This window comes from Mastigoproctus giganteus, chromosome 13 (genome assembly GCF_048544385.1).
Source record: "Mastigoproctus giganteus isolate SK-2022 chromosome 13, ASM4854438v1, whole genome shotgun sequence".
NCBI lineage: Eukaryota > Metazoa > Arthropoda > Arachnida > Uropygi > Thelyphonidae > Mastigoproctus > Mastigoproctus giganteus.
Window position 1 is genome coordinate 43916923 of NC_143587.1, and position 17616 is coordinate 43934538.

The 17616-nt window shown below is 38.7% G+C and overlaps 1 protein-coding gene across 4 annotated transcripts in view; it reads right to left on the minus strand.

The window, feature by feature from the left end:
* LOC150075997 (FERM, ARHGEF and pleckstrin domain-containing protein 2-like) overlaps window positions 1-17616 on the minus strand; it is a 582027-nt gene that overhangs the window by 31429 nt on the left and 532982 nt on the right. For all 4 annotated transcript variants that reach the window (XM_090387911.1, XM_090387910.1, XM_090387913.1 and 1 more), the window contains one exon: window positions 53-160. In XM_090387911.1, the coding sequence (XP_090244037.1) occupies window positions 53-160 (108 nt within the window). The remainder of the gene's footprint in view (window positions 1-52; window positions 161-17616) is intronic.

Below are 17616 nucleotides of genomic sequence, written 5' to 3' on the forward strand. Positions count from 1 at the left end.
CAAGAAAGAAAAACAATTTACAGTTTTCAAAAGTACAAGGTTTACATCTCACCTGATAAGATTTGTAGAAAAATAAGCAAAAGTTAGTGAACACAACCCATAATTTTTGCCAGCCACTGCTGTTTTTAAACTTTCGGAGAAGATATCCACTGAGGTAGTGCTATAAAATATAAAATAAAAAAAACCCTATGATTTCTCTTTTTCGCACATCCTAAAAGATATTGACAATAGATTTAACCAGAATCAAGATCGTGTTCCTATTAATATATTAGATTATGACGAAATATATATTTCATGATATTTAAGAGTTAAATTTATGTAAGAGATACTTAGCTAATGTGACAAAAAAAAAAAAAAAAAAAAAGAGGACATTCAAAATCATCATAAAAGGTTAAAACAGAAATTTAGTTTGTGGGTTTCTTTTAAATTGAATAAGTAACATAAGTGGTTCTATATGTAGCCACCATGAACTAAACAGCCAAAGCCAAATAGCTATACGATTAAGTTAGAACATTGTTATTTTGGCCCTTTGTTTTCCTTGCTTCTTTAAACTATACAATTATGGTAGTCTGAACTAATTAATACAAGGTGCTTGAATTACTGAAATTACTGGGTTAGTGGGTTTATAACCAATTTAATGTACATAAATTATCATCTATAAATATATTTATTATTCGAAATATATATCACACAATATAGTAATCACTTTGTAATAAATAAACCAGATTTTTGTTCGTTTTACTCTGTTTAGTCTCTTCTCTAAAGCATGAGTTGACATCAAATCAGGATGTGATGAGCTCTATGTCAATTTATGTAATCCATTACTGATGAAAATATGAGTAAACTCTTTAAAATCCAGCATCCTTGGGATTGAAAATTGCCAGATTTTGAAATTTTTCATACAGTAAGCCCCCTCTTACGTAAGCCCAAGTTATATAACTTCGGACTTACATAAATTTTTTTCACCCAATTTTTTAAAATTAGAATTGTAAAATTTAAAACAGTAAAAAAAAGCAAAAAAAAAAAAAAAAAAAACAATCAATAATGATGAACTTGGCATGCAAATTGCACAAGTGAGTTCGGAGTAACAAGCTTAAAAAATAGGAACGAAGAGAAGATTCTGAAAATTTTACTTATATATAGACTGAACATTTCAGTGAAGGGAATACACACATTTCAACTTAATAATGTAAAAACCCACAGAATTCCAGCCATTCGAATTATCGCAAATACAATAAGACTGAGTATACTACCCATTTAATGAATTATAATCAATTGCACTAACAGAAAAGCCCAATAAACCGGAAACTGCAAATTGTCTTTATTTTTTTATGGTAGTGACTTTCAGAAATGTGCTTTAGTAAAATATGAGCATGTGAGCTTGCATGAGGTGATAATAGTGTGTTTCCCCCTTAACTTGTGATGTTCTTCACAGAAAATTTTATTTTAAGTTATCATGGTGCCGACTAAGGGAATAAATGACAGCGGTACTAGTAAATCTACCAAGAAAAGGAAAACAATCAATTTGGATCAGAAAGTTAAAACAATAAGGTTGTATGAAAATGGTCAAACATTAACAAGCATTGAGCAGAATTTAGATTTGTCAGGGTCAACAGTGAACAAAATAGTAAAGATCAAAGACAGAAAGAATATGAGAAGTGGTGAAGGGATCAGCACCAATGAAGTAAACTATAATAACCAAGGCTACAAAATACATATCAGTTTTTACAGTACAATGACATCATTTTTTATTCCTTTTACGTTTTATTTTCTTATGTGCTACTCCGGCTACTTCACCGCTGTCTCCAGATAAAGTTTTTAATTGAACTAATTAAAAATATATAACTATTTTTCTATATATATAACTAATTAATTGAAAATATATAACTACAGCCACTCCCTGATTAACGTAAGGGTTGTATTCCACGGAACTCTACATAAGTCAGAATTTCCCCCATGCTTATGCAGCACTCACAACTGTGCTCACTAAATTGATTGAATCAAAAAAGAAATGTTCAACAAACATGTGAACAGAATTATTTTTTTATCTCATGCACAGGAAAAATTACAAAAGCATGCAATTTAAAAATTATAAAATTACAAAAAAGAGAGGAAGCAGGCATAACATCAGTAAGTTTTACCTCTCAAGCATTGTTGCCAGAATCAACATCTTCAGTTGATAAGTACGCTGCTGTGCAGGTTGAGGGCTATGGAGATTTAGAAGGGGTCAGCCGCTCACCTTTATGAAGGAACATATTAATGGATGACTGGACGGTGGTGTTTTTCTTTTCATTGTAGATTTGTGGTAGATGACTTTCATCAACCGGTGAAATACCACCACTTTGCTTATTGGAGGCTTGAAGTGGTGAAACCCATGTTTAGTCTCCAGAGCAAAGTTTCCAGCATCCCCCCTCCCCCCATACTTCTTCTTCAACCCATGCATGGTACTAAGTACTATAAGTTTTAATACCTTTCGTGTTTGGGGTTTTCATAAAAAAAAAAAAAAAAGCAAGCATATCATTCACCCCTCTGTTAACTTTTAAGATTCGTTTGCTGTCAGAATCCATCTACTCAAACCTCGCCATTGCCGATGCAATTTCACGAAATGTCATTGTCATCTATCTTGTGGTGAAGCATCTCGGCTCCTCATTTGGTTCCTCTTGAGCTTCATAAGCATTTTCTTCTTTCATTATCTTGCCTGCAAGTCAATAAGTTCTTCGTTAGATAATTCCCTCTCTTCTTCCTCTATTAACTCCTCCACGTCTTTGGCATCAACCTCCAACTGAAGTAGCTCTGCAACCTTTACAATCTTATCTGTGACCTCTTCCATATGATTCGTCTTTTTCAAATCCTTCGAAGCCTTTTATGTGCTGTGGGAATATTTTCTTACATGCACCATTTAAACAACTTTTAGTAATTTCCACCTAGGCTTTATTAATGTTTAAGATGGCGCGGTAAATATTGTAAGATTTCCAAAAGTCTCTTAACGTAAACCTTTTCTCACCGTCTACTGCAGACAGTGCCTGAGCAAATGTTGTGTGTAAACAGTATGCTTTTAAATTCAAAATAACACCCTGATCCGTAGGTTAGATGAGTGAAGTCGTGTTTGGTGGTAGAAATATGACTCTCACATTCAAAGTGAAATCATCTAGATGTATAGGATGTCCAGGACCACTATCTAATACAGGAAGGCCTCGCATAACGCGAGTTCGATTAACGCGAATTTCAGTTAACGCTACTTGAAAAATTATACCACTTTTCACTTTACACGATGCAAATTTCCAGTTAACGCGATTTTTTTTTTTTTTTTATGCAATAGTTGAAAAAGATTTGAATCGCGCGTTAAGCTTACCGCGAGTAGTACGGTCAATAAACAAACGTTTGCCTGCTGCCCACCTCGGTGTGTTCTATTGGAAGAAGACGTGTTATTTGTTTGTCTCCTGCTAATAAAGTCAATGTACACTTGCATAAAAATTCAAATTTTTAAATGAGCCAGATGAAAATGTTACCGCGAAGGAGATAACGGTAAAAGAACTTGATGAAATCTTTCGTATCGCATAGAACCTTAAACAAAAGGTTTGAGGTTCTCTACGATATTTATTTCGCCAGGGCCCAGAGAAGATTGTTGTCGGCTATCGGAAATTGATTGATGAAAAGAGAAAGTCAACACTTCAAATATTTCACCATCAGTCATTTCTTCATTGTGTATTTTATGTCAGAGGTTCCCAAACTTTCTCGGTTCACGGCACTCTTAGTGTCTCAGTAATTTTTTCAAGGTGCACTCAGACCAAAAGAAATACATAACAGTTACGCTTAGTTGTTAGGTCCAAACAACTTAATAAGAAATGTTGAAACTGTGAACTACCTCGAGCTAGTAGTTCGCGCGGTATCCGACAAATGTCGACTATCGCTGTGTTTCCCTCGAAAATTTAAAATATTCCGCGGCGCACACTTTGGGAACTGCTGTTTTATGCAATAAACATTTAATTCCATAATTATTTTCATTATCTTTTACATTGTATACAGTTAAAAAGTTATTTAAAAAGGTATTTTTAAAATTCTTTATGGACATTCCAGAAGGTCAAGGACCAATTATAATTTTTCCTATTGGTTATTATATTCGATTAACGCGTTTCCATTTTGCGCGATGCGCTCGCAGAACGAATTAATCGCGTTAATCGAGGCCCTCCTGTAGAAGCAAAATCTTGGATGCCTTTTAATGCACAATGTTTTCCAGAATGGTACACAAGAAGTGGTATTAATCTGCAGTCTCCCGTTGCATTAGCGTGGCCCTATCTTTTGAAGCCTTGAAACCTGGCATTGTCTTTTCCGCTTTGGCAATGTATGTTTGATCCGGCATTTTTTTCCAATACAGAGCAGTCTCGTCAACATTAAAAATTTGCTGTGATGAATAGCCGCCTTCAACAATAATTTTTTCCAACACATCACAAAATTTCTCTGCAGCTGCAGAATCGGCACTGGTGACATCACTGCATACTTTAATGTTTTGGAAACCAGCGTGATGCTTGAACCTATTAAACCACCCGTTGCTTGCCACGAACTTGGCTTGGAGTTCATCGTGCTTATCCTTAATATCTTCATAAATACTTCTTGCTCTTGCTTGAATGGCCATTGGACTCAGGGGCACTCGCTTCTGAATCTGATTTTCCATCCCTATGATTAATAGCTTTTCCAACTTCGATATAGCACCTGAATGCTGTTTTGTGATCACTGTTGATCTTAAATGCATTGATCCTTTAACATGTTCTTTTATATGTGCACTGTTCCTTAAAATAGTATTCACCGTTGAAGCAGCGAGACCTAATTCCGTGCAATAGATGACAAACTTTGTCCTGCTTCGTACTTCTTAATTATTTTCATCTTCATTTCTAAATCAATTTTGTTTGGTTTCCTAGCACTGCCACCACATGCAGTTTTTGTTGGTCACTTTCTCTTCATGGTGGTAGATGACTCTCATCAACCGGTGCAATACCACCACTTTGCTTATTGGAGGCTTGAAGTGGTGGAACCCATGTTTAGTCTCTAGAGCTACGTTCCGGTCAACCCTTCCCCATCTCTTCCATCATGCAGTATGATTGATGACTTTTGAGGTTATGATGAACATCGTGGCGAGATGCAATATTCCTTACATTTTGAGGGTACAGCTCTAAAACGGTGTTCGCAGGCCGGCCGCTAGTTAGTACACCGGACTGAACCTATTGGTAACTCACTAGGAGGCTTCCGGATCAGTTAGTGTATAATCTTGCTACCTCTACTCTGCCAGATAGTGACTGGAGGGAGTCCGAGTAGTGTGTATGCGGGGGAGCATTGCCGAGGCCACATTATGTCAAGGATCTGGGTATATTCTTACCACGTGCACACCATATCCAAAAATTTCATTACTTCATACAGCATGTCCCACCCACTTTTTGTTACTATTGAATACACCATGAACTGTCAAACTAATAGAGCAAGCTTATCTGCGAAAAGATCTAAACCTCCCAAGCACTTCCTAATTCATTTCACAAATATACGTGGTCTCAATTCTAATCTCAACGATGTCCATTTCCACTTGCAGTCTGCCAAACCCCATGTACTTTTTCTGACAGAATCTCAGTTATCAGTTGATTCAACTACTGCTCATCTCACATGCCCAAATTATTCGCTGTATGATTCCTTTCGCCTCAAAGGTGGTACTTGTGCATATGTCCGTTCTGATATTCCCTGCCAGAGACTTGGCAATTTGGAATCTCCTCCCTTTGTTCTTCTCTGGCTTAAAATCTCTCTACCTCATTGTGTCAAATTCATCAGTTGTCTCTATCGTTCTACCAACTCCACTAACCACTTGGAGCTCTTTGACTTCCTCTCTTTGCAACTTGACTTTCTCCAGTCCAACTTTCCTAACAGTGAGATAATTTTCCTTGGTGATTTTAATGTTCACAACTCCAGCTGGCTTCCCTTTTCTAGTCACACAGACCCAGCAGGTCGAGATGCTGAGGCTTTTGCAATTACTAATGACCTAGCACAGATTGTTCATTTACCTAAAAGAATACCGGACAATCCTAATCATACAGCCAATACGCTTGATCTTTTTCTCACAAACAACCCTTCTAAGTACATGGTTGAAGTGAGAGGTCCTTTAGGCACTTCAGATCACAACTTGGTGATTGTCTCTTCTCCAATGGAACCTTTATCTCATGGCTATTCCCAACCTCGTGCTGTTTGGCATTACAAGAATGCAAAATGGGATGACCTGCGAGACTTCTTTTCTTCCTTTCCTTGGTCGGATTACTGTTTCAAAACTTCTGATGTCAACGTTTGCTCAGATTGTGTCAGTGAAATTATTCTTGCAGGAATGGAATCCTTTATCCCACACTCCACTTTAAAATCTCGTCCTTTATCTAAACCTTGGTTTTCCAATAAATGTGCTAAGGCTGTTCAAGAGAAGAATGTTGCATATCGTAATTGGCTGGTTTCTAATTCTTCAGTTTCATTTTCTGCCTACACCAAAGCTTGCAACAATTGTAAAGCAGTTATTAATCAGTCCAAACTAGAGTTTGAACAGGCTAAGAGTAGAAAACTTCCTTCTTGCCCTAATGGTAGCCGAGCATTCTGGTCTCTTGCCAAAGCTATTGGCCACAACTTTTGCCCATCTCTGCTCCCACCTCTGTCCAAACCAGATGGTTCTGTTGTCACTTCAGCCAAGGATAAAGCTGACCTGCTAGCATCCTATTTTTCTTCCAAATCATGTATTAATGATCTTGGTAAAACACCTCCCACCAGTCCCAACACGCTCCAATGCCTAATGTGGTCTTCCGTCAAAAGGATTTTGATGAATCTTGATGCTAAGAAAGCTTCAGGTCCTGATGGTATTTCTCCACTTGTTCTCAAAATCTGTGCACCTGAACGTACTCCTATTCTTTGCCGCCTTTTTTCACTTTCTTATTCCAAAGGTGTTTTTCCTTCTGCTTGGAAATTTGCTCATATCCAGACAGTTCCTAAAAAGGGTGAAAAATCTCTCCTATTGTCGTCCCATTTGAATTACTTTTACTCTTTCTAAAGTAATGGAGAAATCAATTAACCGCCAACTCTTTAACTACCTAGAAACCTTCCATCTGATCAATGATCGCCAGTATGGATTCCATCAGTGTCGATCCACTGAGGATATTCTGGCTTATGCTACCCATTTTTGAACTAATTCAATGGAAAGGTTTGGTGAAACACAAGGAGTTGCTCTTGACATCTCAAAGGCTTTCGATCGTGTTTGGCATAAAGGTCTTCTAAACAGGCTTCCATCTTATGGTTTGCCAACTGTTTTTAGTAATTGATTAATCAGTTTTCTCTCTGATCGCTCACTGAATGTGATGGTAGATGGCTCTCTGTCTTCTAACTTCTCCACTAATGCCGGTGTCCCCCAAGGTTCAGTTCTTTCCCCCACTCTTTTCCTCTTGTATATTAATGACATTCTTCCATTGACTTGAAATCCTATCCATAGTTTTGCCGATGATAGCACATTGCATTCCACTTTCCATTTTGAGAAACCTTGTCCTGCTCAATCAGCTTCAAACTCTCGAAAATCTGCTACCAATTCCTTAAATGCTGATCTTCAGGTAATTCTCCAGTGGGGCAAAGACAACTTAGTTAATTTCAATCCTTCTAAAACTCAGTCTTAACTTATATCTCGCAAAAATATTGACTGGAATTTGTGGGTTGGTCACTCACACACCAGCAGGGCTTTTGTGGATTTATTGGATGATTGTTTTCTACACCAGCATATTCGGGAGGCAACTAGAGGGAGTAATACTCTTGATCTGATTATCAGTAGTGATTCTTCATGCATTAGGAATCTGCAGATAAAGGAACCACTGGGTGGCAGTGATCACAGTGTGCTGAAGTGGGATTTACTCAAGGAGGTAACTACCATCAGAGGTAAAGGGAAGGGTTTTTGCTTTCGTAAAGGCGACTATGATGGTCTGAGACAGTATTTAAATTCTATACAGTGGGACCAACTGATGATGTTACCAACAGCAAATTCAAAATGGGAAGCATTCAAGGAACTAATCTTGGAAGCTACCAGGCTTTACATACCAACCAAGAAATATTGTTCAAGGTTCAGGCCTAAATGGTTGTCAGATGAACTAATGAGACATATGGCAGAGAAGAAAAATGCATGGGATACATACAAATTGGTCTGTAACCAAGTCACAAAGGAGATTAGGCAGGCAAAGGCAGATTATGAGAAATCCTTGGCAAAGGATGCAAAGAAAAACAGAAAAGAGTTCTTTACCTATTTAAACTCAAGAAGGAAAGGGATGAATCAGATTGGTCCACTGGATGTTGATGGTTCAACAGTTGAGGATCCAGCTCAGGTGGCAAACAATCTAAACGAGTATTTTGCATCTACATTCACACATGAGGAGTTATTCAGGAAGGGGAATGTCGTAGGTGAAGTAAACATTGGCAGTGGGCTAGATTATTTTCTAATAACTGAGAGGAAAGTGGAGGAGAAATTGTTGAGGATAAACATAAAAAAGGCACCCGGTGTGGATGGGATCTATCCAGTTATATTAAAGGAGGCAGCAAAGGAAGTAAGCAAACCCCTAGCCATAATTATGAGAGCTTCTTTGGACTCAGGGGAGGTACCCATGGACTGGAGATGTGCAAATGTAACCCCAATTCACAAAGGAGGATCAAAGGCTGACACAAGTAATTATAGACCTGTTAGTTTAACTTCGGTTCCAGGAAAATTAATGGAGGCACTGGTTAAAGAAGCACTGCAGGATCATCTGGACAAGAATTCAGTTATAGCTCAGACACAGCATGGTTTTGTTAAAGGCAGGTCTTGTCTGACCAATTTGATTGGATACTATGATGTAGTCACAAAAGAACTGGATGCAGGGAATAACTTTGATATTATATATTTGGATCTTAGAAAGGCTTTTGATACTGTTGCGCATGGAAGACTGCTGCACAAATTGGAGAAGTGTGGCACTGGAGGCAAATTGCTGCTATGGATAAAGGGATGGTTGAGTGGCAGAAGACAGAGAGTGGTAATCAATGGACACTGCTCAACGTGGACTAGTGTTATTAGTGGAGTTCCTCAGGGTTCAGTGTTGGGTCCATTGTTGTTTTCTGTATTTATAAATGATATTGATGATGGTGTATCAGGCTTAATGTCCAAGTTTGCAGATGATACCAAGGTTGGCAGGGTTGTTAAGGACTCTACTGATACTATGCTGCTGCAACAGGATCTGGAAAGGTTGAGCAGATGGGCTGAGAGGTGGCAAATGAAGTTTTACATTGACAAATGTAAAGTACTACATATGGGAAACAGTAACCCCAGATCAACGTATCAACTCTGTGGTACTACGCTGACAGTGGTAGAGAATGAAAAGGACCTGGGGGTAATTGTGCAGGCAGATATGAAGTTCTCTGAGCAGTGCAGACGAGCTGCAAGAGTAGCTCATGGTGTCTTGTCAATGATATACAGGAATTTTTCAAGCAGGGACAGGGATGTGATTATTCCCTTGTATAAGGCATTGGTCAGGCCACACCTTGAGTACTGTATACAGGTCTGGAGGCCTCATTTCAGGAAGGATGTAGAGCTGCTGGAACGAGTACAGAGAAGGGCAACAAGATTGGTGAATGGAACAAAGGGTTGCTCTTACGAAGAAAGGCTTAAGTTTTGCAAATTACAGAGCCTGGAGACTAGGCATCGGCGAGGTGATCTGATAGAGGTGTATAAGGCTTTGAATGGCTTGAGCATGCTCAATGCCGATGGGATTCTTCCTCTTGCTCAGAATAATCACCTGAGAGGGCATAAATTCAAATTGAGGAAGGACGAATGTCGGATAGATGTGCGGAAATTTGCCTTTAGCCAGCGGGCAGTTGGTTTGTGGAATAGACTCCCATCGTTTGTTGTTGAAGTTGATAGCCTAAATAAATTTAAGGCTCAGCTGGACAGGTATTTCGAACGAACGGAGGGGTGAAATGGGAGTAGTGGTTGTTTTCTTCTTTTTTTTTTTTTTTTTTTTTTGGCTGATGCTGAATAAGCTTGCTTTCTTGCATCATATGCCTCTGCTAATGCTAATGCTAATGCTAAAAAAGGATTCTTCAGCTCCTATGCTTATCTTCAGTGGCACTCTGATTTCTAGGTAAAATGATATATCTCTTTTGGGGATTACCTTGACTTCTAATCTCTCTTGGTACAAGCACATTACAAATATTGCTTCTTCTGCATCTAAAAAACTTGGTTTTCTCTTTCACTCTCGGTGTTACTTTTCTTCCAAACAGCTGCTCACTCTGTATAAATCGCAAATCCGCCCTGCCATGGAATATTGTTCCCACATCTGGGGTGGTGCCCCCAAAATCTCTCTCAGGCTTCTTGATTCCATTCAGAAGAGGGCAGTTAGGTTATTTAATGACTCATCTCTAACAGAGTCTCTGCACTCACTGTCTCATAGACGTACTGTTTCTGCTGCATGCCTCTTCTACAGATACTTCCATGGGCACTGTTCTTCCGAATTGGCTTCTATAATTCCCGCTCTCTCTTTCAAAACAGTCCGAACACGTACTGCCACCAGCCAACATCCATTTACTGTCCAACTTCAAACTCACAGAACCAACTTTTCACCTTTCTCCTTTATTCATTCAACTGCCGTTTTCTGGAACAACCTTCCTTCATACGTATTTCCTGAAAATTACAGTCTACAGAAGTTCAAGTCCAATATCAACAAATATCTTCTTTCGTCTTCTCAATCTCCAACCCAAGCACGGTACTAAGTACTATAGGTTCTAACACCTCTTGTGTTTGGGGTTTACATAAAAAATAAAAAAAAAAAATCATTGTAATAAGTAAATAGGAATGAAGAGAAAATTTTGAAAATTTATGTTTTTTATATGACTGAAGATTTCAGTGAAGGGAAACTGATTTCACTGTAATACCGTAACATAAAAATCCACTGAATTCCAGTGAACATTAATAACTGAACTTATTTATATCTGTAAACATTTATACTGACTAAAAGATAGTATTGGTGGTTGAAATGTAAACAGCAGGTCAATTTGTAAATATGAACAAATGACAATCACAGTCACAGCAAATGCTGTCAGAATATCAATGGATTTGCTTCAGAAAAAAAAAACTTTTGCAACAGAGAACAAGGAAAAAAAAAAAAAAAACCATTCTTGTTAAGGAATAATTATTACAACAAGACAAACTTTATCAGTTTACATGACATTTTGCTTTTAATAATGTACTGTAGAGAAATTCAATCCATTTCTCAGATGTCATAAACACAGACTGCCAATTTTATTTCTGCCACAATTTTAACTATAGGAGAGGAAAAAACTGGCAACTCAAAGTCACTGACTGGGTCTTCTATTCTACAGCATTAGTACAGAGCAGAAAGCCAAGTGATTAGTAAGATTAAGCTGTCTGTTGTTTTTCTCTCTGCATTAGCCATTCACTGACAAGCTGTATGACAAGTAGTTATAATGGTAGCAAAAAAAACCTTGGTTGTATAAAATTAAATCTATTGTTTGTGCATAGCAGCAAATTGGTGTTTATGGAAGAGATTAGCCATAGATTTAATGAAGCAATTCAAGTTATACTCACACTGGGCATTTTAAATTTCTCTTTGCACTCAGCTATCCTGAAGTGACGTCAAAGTCACCAGGTCATGTAAGTGGTGTATGACCAGCAGCTGCATAGCTGTAATTTGCAAGAGCAGTTTTGAGCTAAGTTATAAAACTTACAGAATAAGAGATAGAATTAAAAAAGAGAAATCCCTCACAAAAATTATAAAATGTTTGCAAGTCTACCTTGTCCTCTCATTTGCTTTTGCTGTCAGCAGTATTTAAACTGCACTGATAGTGCAATGCTCTCTAATTCTCACAAAACAAACTCGCCTTTGTAATGAGTTGCTCTGGTACTGACTGTGCTACCTTCAAACAGATGGCCTTACCAAAAGTTAAATTGACTATTTTTTTTTAAAAGATGCAGCTGTTATGAAGTCTGTTTCACAACTAACCAGTCCCTCATCAAACAGCAAATGATGTTTAGCAACAATATACAAAAAAAAAAACAAAAAAAAAAAAAAAAAAAAAACAGATAGCATTAGTTATATTACATGTGTACTATAAAAGTCCCCTACATTAAGTAGACTAGTAGAACCACATAGGATTTTAGACGTTCAGGCAAAATTTCATTCTCTTTTTCCACATTCAGATTTAATCGAAAAAACTGTTACTCAATTTCAAAATATTTTGTCATACAGTAAATATATATAGTGCCTGCCCAGAAAATGGTAACGAAGGTTTATTGGAAACAAAATGAGGTAATACAGGCAAAATACAATAAATAAGATAAAATAAAATGAGTACAGAAGCTTTCGAGACTATGGGTCTCATCCTCAGCTGGAAAACATAAAAATACATACACAAAAATGTTACAGTGGAATAAAGAATGTGCTAGGTGTGGTCATGCCAGACAAACAAAGATCATGCACGCAATGATAGGAATGTTCACTTGGCAGAACAAGGTAACTGTTGCTGCGAATGTAGGGTGCACGCAAATTCAACTGCTCACTCCAAAATGCCCACATCAACACTTGCAGATACCTCTGTGAAGATAACTCTGATTTTGTCTTAAACGCTTATCTAGTGAGCAAATCAAGCTTCTAACTTTTGGAATGAAGTTTGCCATTCATCATCATGGAGCTCACCATGGGAGTAGAGGCATCTCTGACCCATCTTCCTGAAGAAACTGCAAACAAGATTTGCTTAAAGACCGCTTCCATCCTGCAATATGCCTGTCCTGTTGGCTCTAACCTCAACCGTCGTCAGCTAGCAGCCCCTAGTTCACTCAGAAGAGACAATAACATAGTCATTCTGCCTGCTGACAAAGGACATCACACCATAGTTATGAATTGATCTGAATATCCGGATAAGGCCCTCTCCTTTCTACTTGATCCCGAAGTTTACGAACCAGAACATGACCCTCCTATCAAATCTAGGGTCAATAAGTTGGTTAATGACTGGTTTAAGTCTAAAAAGATCTCAAAAACCATATGTTGGTAGCTACATGCCACGGGTTGTCAGCTTCCCCAATTTTATGGCTCCCTAAAGTACATAAGCCAGGTTTCCCTCTAAGGCCCATCGTCTCTTGCTGCAACTCACCAATATACAAGCTTTCAAAGTATGTTGCCTGACTGTTGACACCCCTTACAGGAAATACCATTCGCACCGTTTCCAACAGTGAGGAATTCTTGCACCTTGTCAAAGACATCTCCATCTCCGAGAACCAGATCATGACCTCCTTTGATGTTGTCTCATTGTTTACGTCAGTTCCGGTGCAACAAGCCATCACATGTGAAAGGCACCTTTTGAATAACGATACCACTTACCTACCAGAACCTCACTATCAATGAATGGAGGACGTTTGTGCTGCTCTCAATCTATGCTTGTCCAGCAGTATGGTCACATTTGGCAACTCCCTATTTAGGCAAATTCACGGCACAGCCAAGGGTGCCCCATTCAGCTCTGTGATAGCAAACATTGTGATTGAAGAACTGGAGGACCACATATTCTTAAAGTACCAGTTCCCAACACCCTCTGGTGTCGGTACATATATGTCTTCACAATTATCCCCCCGAGGTTCAGAAGCCCAGCTATTACAACATCTTAACTCCCTATCACCTTTCATCCAGTTTACAGCCACTGCTTTCTGGATGTTCTGGTGCAACATGCAGGCTCAAGTCTGAAAACTTCAGTCTACCAAAAACCCATGTGTGCTGGCCAGTTTACTAACTACAAGTCAGGTCATGCACTGGGCCAGTTTACTAACTACAAGTCAGGTCATGCCCTGGGCCACTTACTCTGTACTGCATGTACACTACTTACCCGTGCCTGGACCCATTCCAGCTCAATGGACAACAGACATAGTGAAGTTTTGAAAATAAGGGCTCACCTTACAAACTATGGTTATCCTGCTTATGCCCTAGACCAGCGGTGCGCAAACTTAATGTAGTAGAAAATTTTATTCGAGTACAGAGAAAGGAATAAAAAAATTGTTTCCTTTTTAATTTACACATTAAAATAATTGTTTAATATTTTAATAGAATACAGCAAAAACAACAAATCAAATTCTTATTCTTCAATTAAGATTACAAAAGATTACAATAAAAAATGAACAATTACAAAACAAAACAATTAATGAGAAGGACGAGCCTGGATAACCGATAATATTTGGTCCATATTTGGTGCAATGTTTGAAATTACTAATCTCATGACATCTTCTGGATCAAGTCTGGAACACTGTTTTGTTATATAGCTGTTAATTTTGAAAAATCAATCTCACATAAATATGTAGACCCGAAAGGCAGCAATATTTGTATCGCCAATTTCGATAATTCTGGACACTCGTCTCGAAGAGAATGCCAAAAATTTACGTGCCCTTCTCAAGACTACTTGAGAAGGGCATGTAATGCTTGGTCAGAAGACAGGTCAATAAGATCTTCCTTTTGCTGAATTACCATTCAGCAAACAAATAAATAATTCTGGGACATGAAGAAATATCAAAAGCAAAGTGATCGCGAATCCAATACAACTTTTTTTCTGGAGATACATTAAATCATTTGGAAATATTCTTAATTAGCAGTTAGGTGGGTGGCAGTGATATCCCTAAATTGCAAAATGTCAATATTATAACAAAATCAAAAAAAGCACGGGAATATTTCAGTATTATTACGCTCAAATTCAATTTTCCAAAGATTAAGCTTCCCTTTGAAAGTTTCTATTTTATCACTGAGTATTAATATATTTGTTCCCTGCCCTTGAAGACTTAAATTTAAATCATTAAGTTTTTCAAATATATCAGCAAGGGAAGTAAGTTTTCCAAGCCAGTTTTGATCTGTAAATGTAGTAGAAAATTTTATTCGAGTACAGTTGAGCAAGGTTCTGATTTTTATCCGATGAAAACAAAAATTGATGTCTGAGGTCAAAAAGCAACACTTTACCATTGGACAACCACCCCACTTTCATATATAAAAGAAGTGTTTCATCCCATTTCATTACAAAGCATTGTGAAAACTCTAAAAAATAAAGAGTGGCAACAGGGTTCATTCATATTTCAGAATTCGCTCGAGTAGTAAGGTCTCTACACCTACAGTATTGAAAAAGTAATTTTAACAACAGGATTTTTGCCTTTGATGTACACAAAAACTATTTTTATTTAAAAATTGCCACGATCCCCAGAGGGGGTTGCGTCCCATAGTTTGCACACCACTACCCCAGACAAATGTGATTTGCAGGCTTGTGAGCTTGCCGCACGTCCTAGGCCCCCACCCCATAGTGACGAGATGATCTCTACGGCCTACATCCCATATTACACAGGCGTTTCAGAACACCTTTCTAAGATCCTATTTGGGTACCAGATAAAGTGCTTACAGCTTGCTGGCAGAAAATTATGATCTCTTGTCTTGAGGGTGAAAACATCCATCCCCACCTTTTTACGAAGCTGCTCGATATACAGTATCACATGCCATGATTGTTGCAGCTGCTACATGGGGGGGGGTAACTGCCAGGTGACTCCTGGACTGCATCTCAGAACATGAGGGCCATCCAGACTGCTGACTCTGAGCACTCTGCAGTTGCAGGGCACTACTGGGCCATGCAGCATGACCTAAATCTGCAACATGATACTGAAGTCACTCACCACTCACATCTCTACCATCAACGGTTGTGGCTCGAGTCACTTCATATATTCAGTTGCCATAGTGTCCTCAATCGCAACAGAGCCGTGCGCATGCACCCAATCATAGAGGCAGTTGTGTTATCATGTGACAAGTGCTGGCATGCACCATACATTTACCATTCACAGCAACAATTACCTGGTTCTGCCCCGTGAACATTCCTAGCATTGTGTGCACCAACCTCATGCATGATCTTTGTCTGTCTGGCATGACCATGCCCGGCATATTCTTCATTCAATTGTAACATTTTTATGTATTTTTACAGCTGAGGAAGAGACCCATAGTCTTGAAAGCTTCTGTACTCATTTTATTTTATCTTATTTATTGTATTTTGCCTGTGTTACCTCATTTTGTTTCCAATAAACCTTCGTTACCATCTTCCAGGCAGTCACTATATATATTTACTGTATCAGCATGGATCCTGGAACAAGAGGCCTCTCTACTTATATTTAGTCATTTTCTGGAAGTGAGTATTGGTAATAATGGATCTTTTCACTAGTGCATTTTGGGGTGTAAAAAGATGCTTATAAGGATGCTGTCTCTTAGGGTTTGGTTTAATTTTTTTCATTATTAGCATTAGCATTTTTAGCATTAGTAGAGGCATATGATGCAAGAAAGCAAGCTCATGCAGCATAAAACCCACTCCCATTTCACCCCTCCATTCGTTCACAATACCTGTCCAGCTGAGCCTTAAATTTATTTAGGCTATCAACTTCCACAACAAGGGATGGAAGTCTGTTCCACCAACCAACTACCCGCTGGCTAAAGGCAAATTTCCACACATCTATCCTACATCTGTCTTTCCTCAATTTGAATTTATGCCCTCTCAGGTGATTATTCTGAGGCGCCTCTGTAGCCAGGTGGGCAGGAGCATCAGTGCGTAGCACACGCTTCTTGATTAGACCGAGGTTCGAGCCCATGCCCACCAAATACGGAGGATGCGGAAAGGTCAGAGAATGACCACCGCATATCCCCAGAGCAATATGGCCTTAGTTGCTAATGCTCCTAAAAAAAACAAAAAAAAAAAAAAAAACAATTATTCTGAGCAAGAGGAAGAATCCCATTGGCATTGAGCATGCTCAAACCATTTAAGGTTTCAGATCACCTCTATCAGATCACCTTGCCGGTGCCTAGTCCGCCCTGCTAGAATAATCACCTCCTTATCCCTGTTAGGCCGCCGTAGCCTAGTGGTCAGGCGTGCGGGTGCATAAGTACATGTGCCTTGAGTGACCGGGGTTCAAGCCCATGACTGCTGAATACGGTGCTGTTTCTTGTATTCTGTGTATCTTGTAAACTCCTCTGACCGTTTGGCCGTCCCGGAGTATAAACAGAAAATTTATTTATTTTTTCAGTCTCCAGACACTGTAATTTGCAAAACTTAAGCCTTTCTTCATAAGAGCAACCCTTTGTTCCATTCACTAATCTTGTTGCCCTTCTCTGTACTCATTCCAGCAATTCTACATCCTTCTTGAAATGAAGCCTCCAGACCTGTATACAGTACTCAAGGTGTGGCCTGACCATTGCCTTATACAAGGGAATAATCACCTCCTTATCCCTGCTAGAAAAATTCCTGTATATCGACAAGACACCATGAGCTACTCTTGCAGCCTGTCTGCACTGCTCAGGGAACTTCATATCTGCCTGCACAATTACCCCCAAATCCTTTTCATTCTCTACCACTGTCAGTGTAGTACCACAGAATTGATATGTTGCTCTGGGGTTACTGTTTCCCATATGAAGTACTTTACATTTGTCAATGTTAAACTTCATTTGCCACCTCCGAGTCCATCTGCTCAACCTTTCCAGATCCTGTTGTTGTTGTTGTTGTTGTTTGGGTTTAAAGTGCAATGGCTACTTAGGCCAT